Source organism: Brassica napus, unplaced genomic scaffold (genome assembly GCF_020379485.1).
Source record: "Brassica napus cultivar Da-Ae unplaced genomic scaffold, Da-Ae ScsIHWf_2554;HRSCAF=3300, whole genome shotgun sequence".
Lineage (NCBI taxonomy): Eukaryota > Viridiplantae > Streptophyta > Magnoliopsida > Brassicales > Brassicaceae > Brassica > Brassica napus.
Window position 1 is genome coordinate 25558 of NW_026015870.1, and position 9443 is coordinate 35000.

Consider the following 9443-nt stretch of genomic DNA (forward strand, 5'->3'; position numbering starts at 1 on the left):
TATGGAATTAGCTAAGCATTTTATTCGAACAAATATAGAACCGGAATGGATGATTTTATGTCTCTTACCGGTTCTGCCTCCCGAGTTGAGACCCATCATTCAGATAGAAGGGGGTAAACTGATGAGTTCAGATATTAATGAACTCTATAGAAGAGTTATCTATCGGAACAATACTCTTACTGATCTATTAACAACAAGTAGATCTACACCAGGGGAATTAGTAATGTGTCAGGAAAAATTGGTACAAGAAGCCGTGGATACACTTCTTGATAATGGAATCCGTGGACAACCCATGAGGGATGGTCATAATAAGGTTTACAAGTCATTTTCAGATGTAATTGAAGGAAAAGAGGGAAGATTTCGCGAGACTCTGCTTGGCAAACGGGTCGATTATTCGGGGCGTTCGGTGATTGTCGTTGGACCCTCACTTTCATTACATCGCTGTGGATTGCCTCGCGAAATAGCAATAGAGCTCTTCCAGACATTTGTAATTCGTGGTCTAATTAGACAACATCTGGCTTCGAACATAGGAGTTGCTAAGAGTCAAATTCGTGAAAAAAAGCCGATTGTCTGGGAAATCCTTCAAGAAGTTATGCAGGGGCATCCCGTATTACTGAATAGAGCACCTACTCTACATAGATTAGGCATACAGTCATTCCAACCCATTTTAGTGGAAGGACGCACTATTTGTTTACATCCATTAGTTTGTAAGGGGTTCAATGCAGACTTTGATGGGGATCAAATGGCTGTTCATGTGCCTTTATCTTTAGAAGCTCAAGCAGAGGCTCGTTTACTTATGTTTTCTCATATGAATCTCTTATCTCCAGCTATTGGAGATCCCATTTCTGTACCGACTCAAGATATGCTGATTGGACTCTATGTATTAACGAGCGGCACTCGTCGAGGTATTTGTGCAAACAGATATAATCCATGTAATCGAAAAAACTATCAAAATGAAAGAATTTACGAAACAAACTATAAGTATATGAAAGAACCCTTTTTTTGCAATTCCTATGATGCAATTGGAGCTTATCGGCAGAAAAGAATCAATTTAGATAGTCCTTTGTGGCTTCGGTGGCAATTAGATCAACGCGTTATTGCTTCAAAAGAAGTTCCTATCGAAGTTCACTATGAATCTTTTGGTAACTATCATGAGATTTATGCACACTATCTGATAGTAAGAAGTGTAAAAAAACAAACTTTTTGTATATATTCGAACCACAGTTGGTCATATTTCTTTTTATCGAGAAATCGAGGAAGCTATACAAGGTTTTTCTCAAGCTTGTTCATATGATACCTAATAATATGGTATTCATAAAAAAAGAATTATAGGACACCCGTGTGAATTCGGACCTCTCCGAGTCAACTCGGACATAGTTCCTGACCTAAAAAATCAAGATCGAGAAAAGGAAGTTTTGCAATCATTGACTCAAACTCATTGTCGAATCCCATTCAGCAGAATATGGAGGTACTTATGGCGGAACGGGCCAATCTGGTATTTCACAATAAAGTGATAGATGGAACTGCTATTAAACGACTTATTAGCCGATTAATAGATCACTTCGGGATGGCATATACATCACACATCCTAGATCAAGTAAAGACTCTGGGTTTCCAGCAAGCAACTGCTACATCCATTTCATTAGGAATTGATGATCTTTTAACGATACCTTCTAAGGGCTGGCTTGTCCAAGATGCTGAACAACAAAGTTTGATTTTGAAAAAACACCATCATTATGGGAATGTACATGCGGTAGAAAAATTACGCCAATCTATTGAGATATGGTATGCTACAAGTGAATATTTGCGACAGGAAATGAATCCTAATTTTAGGATGACGGACCCTTTCAATCCAGTCCATATGATGTCTTTTTCGGGAGCTAGAGGAAATGCATCTCAAGTACATCAATTAGTAGGTATGAGAGGATTAATGTCGGATCCCCAAGGACAAATGATTGATTTACCTATTCAAAGCAATTTACGCGAAGGACTGTCTTTAACAGAATATATTTTTCTTGCTATGGAGCCCGTAAAGGAGTTGTAGATACTGCGGTCCGCACATCAGATGCTGGATATCTTACGCGTCGACTTGTTGAAGTAGTTCAACATATTGTTGTACGTCGAACGGATTGTGGCACTATCCGAGGGATTTCTGTGAGTCCTCGAAATAAAAGTCGGATGATGTCAGAAAGAATTTTTATCCAAACATTAATTGGTCGTGTCTTAGCAGACGATATATATATAGGTTCCCGATGTGTCGCCTTTCGAAATCAAGATCTTGGGATTGGACTTGTCAATCGATTCATAACCTTTGGAACACAATCAATATCTATTCGAACTCCCTTTACTTGTCGGAGTACATCTTGGATCTGTCGATTATGTTATGGCCGGAGTCCCACTCATGGTGACCTAGTTGAATTGGGGGAAGCTGTAGGTATTATTGCGGGTCAATCTATTGGCGAACCGGGGACTCAACTAACATTAAGAACTTTTCATACCGGTGGAGTATTTACAGGAGGTACTGCCGAACATGTACGAGCCCCTTATAATGGAAAAATCAAATTTAATGAGGATTTGGTTCATCCTACACGTACACGTCACGGGCATCCTGCCTTTCTATGTTATATAGACTTGTCTGTAATTATTGAGAGCGAAGATATTATACATAGCGTGACTATCCACCAAAAAGTTTTCTTTTAGTTCAAAATGATCAATATGTGGAATCAGAACAAGTGATTGCTGAGATTCGCGAGGGAACATCCACTTTTCATTTTAAAGAGAGGGTTAGAAAATATATTTATTCTGACTCCGAGGGCGAAATGCATTGGAGTACTGATGTATCCCATGCACCCGAATTTACATATAGTAATGTCCATCTTTTACCAAAAACAAGTCATTTATGGATATTATCAGGAGGTTCTTGTGGATCTAGTCTAATTCTTTTTTCGATCCACAAAGATCAAGATCAAATGAACATACCCTTTCTTTCCGTCGAAAGAAAATCTATTTCTAGCCTCTCAGTGAATAATGATCAAGTGAGCAAAAAATTTTTCAGTTCAGATTTTTCTGATAAAAAAAAATCTGGGATTCCCAATTATTCAGAATTGAATGGAATCGTAGGTACTAGTCATTATAATTTCATATATTCTGCTATTTTTCATGAGAATTCGGATTTATTAGCAAAAAGGCGAAGAAATAGATTTCTCATTCCATTCCAATCGATTCAAGAGCAAGCGAAAGAGTTCATACCACATTCAGGTATCTCGATTGAAATACCCATAAATGGTATTTTCCGTAGAAACAGTATTTTTGCTTTTTTTGATGATCCTAGATACAGAAGAAAGAGTTCCGGAATTCTTAAATATGGAACTCTAAAGGCGGACTCAATCGTCCAAAAAGAGGATATGATTGAGTATCGAGGAGTCCAAAAATTTAAGACAAAATACGAAATGAAAGTAGATCGCTTTTTTTCATTCCTGAGGAAGTGCATATTTTACCCGAATCCTCCGCCATAATGGTACAGAACTATAGTATCATTGGAGTCGATACACGAATCACTTTAAATATAAGAAGCCAAGTCGGCGGGTTGATCCGAGTGGAGAGAAAAAAAAAAGGATTGAACTCAAAATATTTTCGGGGGATATCCATTTTCCGGACAAGACAGATAAGATATCCCGACATAGTGGCATCTTGATACCGCCAGGAAGGGGAAAAACAAACTCTAAAGAATCAAAAAATTTAAAAAATTGGATTTATGCCCAACGGATCACACCAACCAAGAAAAAGTTTTTTGTTTTGGTGCGGCCCGTAGCTACCTATGAGATAATGGACAGTATAAATTTAGCAACACTCTTCCCACAAGATCTCTTTCGGGAAAAGGATAATATTCAACTTCGAGTTTTCAACTATATCCTTTATGGAAATGGTAAACCAACTCGAGGAATTTCTGACACAAGTATTCAATTGGTTCGCACTTGTTTAGTCTTGAATTGGGACCAAGACAACAAAAATTCTTCCCTCGAGGAGGTCCGCGCTTTCGTTGTTGAAGTAAGTACAAAGGGTTTGATTCGAGATTTCATAAGAATTGGCTTAGTGAAATCCCATATTTCGTATATAAGAAAAAGAAATAATCCGCCGGATTCGGGATTGATCTCTGCAGATTCCGTGAATCCGTTTTATTCGCTTTCTCCCAAGGCTGGCATTCTTCAACAATCGCTTAGACAAAATCATGGAACTATTCGTATGTTCAGAAATAAGGAATCCCAATCTTTGTTAATTTTATCATCCTCTAATTGTTTTAGAATCGGTCCATTTAATCATGTAAAATATCACAATGTTATAAACCAATCAATAAAAAAAAACCTCTAATTACAATTCAAAATTCGTCGGGCCCCTTAGGAACAGCCATTCAAATTTCGAATTTTTATTCATTTTGCCTTTACTAACTTATAATCAGATCTCTGTAATTAAATATTTGCAACTTGATAACTTCAAATATATTTTTCAAATAATTCACTCTTATTTAATAGATGAAAACGGAAGAATTTTTAATCTAGATCCATACAGTAACCTTGTTTTGAATCCATTCAAATTGAATTGGTATTTTCTTCATCAAAATTATAATAATTATTATTGTGAGGAAACGTCCACAATAATAAGTCTTGGACAATTTTTTTGTGAAAATCTATGTATAGCCAAAAAAGAACCATACCTAAAATCGGGTCAAGTTTTAATTGTTCAAAGGGATTCTGTAGTAATAAGATCCGCTAAGCCCTATTTGGCTACTCCGGGAGCAAAAGTTCACGGGCATTATAGAGAAATTCTTTACGAAGGGGATACATTAGTTACATTTATATATGAAAAATCGAGATCCGGTGATATAACCCAAGGTCTTCCAAAAGTAGAACAGGTGTTAGAAGTCCGCTCGATTGATTCAATATCACTGAACTTAGAAAAGCGGATTATTAAGGTTGGAACAGGTGTATAACAAGAATTCTTGGAATTCCTTGGGGATTCTTGATTGGTGCTGAGCTAACTATAGTGCAAAGTCGTATTTCTTTGGTTAATAAGATTCAAAAGGTTTATCGATCCCAGGGGGTGCAGATTCATAATAGGCATATCGAAATTATTGTACGTCAAATAACATCAAAAGTTTTGGTTTCAGAAGAGGGAATGTCTAATGTTTTTTTACCTGGAGAATTGATTGGATTGTTACGAGCAGAACGCACGGGGCGTGCTTTAGAAGAAGCAATCTGTTATCGAGCCGTTTTATTAGGAATAACTCGAGCATCTTTGAATACTCAAAGTTTTATATCCGAAGCAAGTTTTCAAGAAACTGCTAGAGTTTTAGCAAAAGCTGCTCTTCGGGGTCGTATCGATTGGTTGAAAGGCCTGAAAGAAAATGTTGTTCTAGGGGGTGTGATCCCCGCCGGGACCGGGTTCAACAAAGGATTGGTGCATTGTTCACGGCAACATACCAATATTCTTTTTGAAAAAAAACAAAGAATTTATCTTTATTAGAGGGAGATATGAGAGATATTTTATTTTATCACAGGGAATTTTGTGACTCTTCTATTTACAAATCTGCCTTTTCTAGAATTGAATAATTCCTAATAGCAGATTCCTGTTTTGAATTTCATGTTTTATTGTTTGCTGTAGTCATTTGCTTTAATAATTTGTTAACACTAATAAAGATAATAATGAATACAAAATAATGGCTCGGCTCGTGCATAAACGGACAAGAGAAGGTTCCATTGGAACAAATTTTATTTTAGTTTTGGGTACCCCCCTTTTAAGTGTGAAAAGAAATGACAAAAAGATATTGGAACATCGATTTGGAAGAGATGATGAGAGCAGGAGTTCATTTTGGGCATGGTACTAGGAAATGGAATCCTAGAATGGCACCTTATATTTCTGCAAAGCGTAAAGGTATTCATATTATAAATCTGACTAGAACTGCTCGTTTTTTATCAGAAGCTTGTGATTTAGTTTTTGATGCAGCAAGTAGGGGAAAACAATTCTTAATTGTTGGGACAAAAAATAAAGCAGCTGATTTAGTGTCGCGGGCTGCAATAAGGGCTCGGTGTCATTATGTTAATAAAAAGTGGCTCGGCGGCATGTTAACAAATTGGTCTACTACAGAAAAAAGACTTCATAAGTTTAGGGACTTGAGAACTGAACAAAAGACAGAGGGATTCAACCGTCTTCCGAAAAGGGATGCAGCTGTGTTGAAGAGACAATTATCTCGCTTGGAAACATATCTAGGCGGGATTAAATATATGACGGGATTGCCTGATATTGTAATCATCATCGATCAGCAAGAAGAATATACGGCTCTTCGAGAATGTATAACTTTGGGAATTCCAACCATTTCTTTAATCGATACAAATTGTAATCCCGATCTCGCGGATATTTCTATTCCAGCAAATGATGACGCTATAGCTTCAATTCGATTCATTCTTAACAAATTAGTATTCGCAATTTGTGAGGGTCGTTCTAGCTATATACAAAATTCTTGATTAATAATAAGATAAATAAATCAATTTTTTTTGAGGGAGGGGCTCCCTGTATTTCGATTTATAAAATCGGTTACTATTCCTGAATCATACAAAAGAAAAAGAGATAAAAAACTGGGTATATTGTGTGATTCGTTTAGTTGGTATCCAAAACTAAAATAAAAATTCAAGTAAATAAGTAAAAAAAAAGGGGGGGTCTTGAATCAAAATAATTTAAAGTTCTTATTTCTGTCAGAGGGCAATATGAATGTTTTATCATGTTCCATCAATACACTAATAAAAGAAGGGTTATATGAGATATCTGGTGTAGAAGTAGGCCAACATTTCTATTGGCAAATAGGGGGGTTCCAAGTCCATGCGCAAGTCCTTATTACTTCTTGGGTTGTAATTGCTATCTTATTAGGTTCCGCAGCTCTAGCGGTTCGCAATCCACAAACCATTCCAACTGGCGGCCAAAACTTCTTTGAATTTGTCCTTGAATTCATTCGAGATGTGAGTCAAACCCAGATTGGAGAAGAATACGGTCCATGGGTTCCCTTTATTGGAACCCTGTTTTTATTTATTTTTGTTTCTAACTGGTCAGGAGCCCTTTTACCGTGGAAAATTATCCAGTTACCTCAAGGGGAGTTAGCAGCACCAACGAATGATATAAATACGACGGTTGCTTTAGCTTTACTCACATCAGTAGCATATTTTTATGCGGGTCTTAGCAAAAAAGGATTAGGGTATTTCAGTAAATACATTCAACCAACTCCAATTCTTTTACCCATTAACATCTTAGAAGATTTTACAAAACCCCTATCACTGAGTTTTCGACTTTTCGGAAATATATTAGCCGATGAATTAGTAGTTGTTGTTCTTGTTTCTTTAGTACCTTTAGTGGTTCCTATACCTGTCATGTTCCTTGGATTATTTACAAGCGGGATTCAAGCTCTCATTTTTGCCACTTTAGCTGCGGCTTATATAGGTGAATCCATGGAGGGTCATCATTAACTATTTTTTTTTTCAAATTTAGGTTAGCCCAATTATCGAATAGTTGGTTTACGTTATGTAAGAAACACTTGTATATGTCATATTTGATATTGACTAGGTATATATAAGTTAAAGATCTATATAATCTGCCCCACTATTTTTGTGAATTTCTATTTAGATAACGATTCGATTATAAGTTCTTACTTTTTATCTGTGAATTGGCTGAAAAAAACGATCAAAAAAAGAACGAAGAATTAAAAGAAAAGAATGGTTCACAAAAAAGAAACGGCATAAAAAAGTCGTATATATATATATTATGCATTTTTCAAAATCCCGTGGATAGGAACTAATATCAAAGTAATTCTTATCAAGTTTTTGGTTATTTTGGCTGGATGAATCTTAGCGATGACTTAATTATAATTAAGTCCTAAGTCGTTGGATGATTGTATCATTAACTATTTCTTTATTTTGGTGTGAGGAACTTATCATGAATCCACTGGTTTCTGCTGCTTCGGTTATTGCTGCTGGGTTGGCTGTTGGGCTTGCTTCTATTGGACCTGGGGTTGGTCAAGGTACAGCTGCGGGTCAAGCTGTCGAAGGTATCGCGAGACAACCTGAGGCAGAAGGAAAAATACGAGGTACTTTATTGCTTAGTTTGGCTTTTATGGAAGCTTTAACAATTTATGGCCTAGTTGTAGCATTAGCGCTTTTATTTGCGAATCCTTTTGTTTAATCCTAGAAATAATAAAATTAGGAATTTTTTTTTCGTAGTTTTTTTTATTCTATCAAGATTTCACTCCTACAATTATTCATTGAGACAACAACCCTTGGGAAGGACTAATTTGAGGATGGGGAATTAACACATCGATTCGCTTTCTTCCTTCCCCTTATTCTTTTTAGTTTAATGGAAATTTTTTTTAAGGAGTGTTGCGCAAAAAGGAGGTTTAGGTTTTTTAAAATTGATATAAAACTTGGTCTCAAATTCTAGCTTAATTTTAATTAAGTCTCATTATTATTATTGAAAATTAAAAATTTTTGGAAAATAAATTTGTAAATAGAATAGGTTTTTGATTCTGTTTATAAATATCCAAATAGGTAAATTAAATTATAAATTATTAAACGAAATTTTCTTTTTATTCAAAAAAACAAAGAATAAAAAAAAAAAAGGACAGAGTTCTTTTTTTTATAGTTTAGCTAGAAGAGGAGATTATATGAAAAATTTAACCGATTCTTTCGTTTACTTGGGTCACTGGCCATCCGCCGGGAGTTTCGGGTTTAATACCGATATTTTAGCAACAAATCCAATAAATCTAAGTGTAGTAGTCTTCGGTGTATTGATCTTTTTGGAAAGGGAGTGTGTGTGAGTTGTTCATTTCAAGAATAGGCTGGATTCGTCCAGTGGCACTATAACTAGCAAAGAGTGCCTAATCCCGCGAATTACTTCTGAATACAAAATTCAATAAAAAATCATATTTTAGAACCATAGCATTTCGTTATTCTTTGGTAAGTCTACTTGACTTTGATTCTCTATCAACCAAAAATTTGGGACCATTAATTAACATGGTTAAAACTAAACCGTTTGAAGTTCAGATGCAACATGGTACTCTTTCTACCATATGTAGTCTAATTAAAAAATGAATAAGATTTTCAAAAAGAATAGTTCGGCTTTTTTCGATATAAAACACTCATGTCGATAAAAATTTTTGAGTCTTTTTGTATAATGCAGAATTGATAACCTACGTATAAAGTAATAAAAATTCTTTGGATTTCAAGAAAAAAAGAAACAACTTTGCTGACAATTATCAATTTTTTATTGGTCAGAAGAATCCTCCAAATAGTTTTGTCTTGGATTGGTGATCTTTTTCGATAGAAATATATATTGAATATGAATTGAATACAACAAAATTGGGAGAGGATAGGCTCATTACATGAAAAATATGGGAATGAAAGTCTCAT

At 35.5% G+C, this 9443-nt stretch overlaps 2 protein-coding genes across 2 annotated transcripts in view; both read left to right on the plus strand.

Annotated features, from left to right (window-relative positions):
* LOC125601417 (ATP synthase subunit alpha, chloroplastic-like) overlaps nucleotides 1–9443 on the plus strand; it is an 11244-nt gene continuing 1801 nt past the window's right edge. Inside the window, exon 1 of the mRNA XM_048773607.1 lies at nucleotides 1–8845. The gene's annotated coding sequence lies outside the window, so the exon portion shown is untranslated. The remainder of the gene's footprint in view (nucleotides 8846–9443) is intronic.
* Nucleotides 2–7833, plus strand: LOC125601416 (DNA-directed RNA polymerase subunit beta'-like). Its single transcript, XM_048773606.1, has one exon. The coding sequence runs from the start codon at nucleotides 2–4 to the stop codon at nucleotides 1292–1294; it is 1293 nt and encodes a 430-aa protein (XP_048629563.1). The 3' UTR covers nucleotides 1295–7833.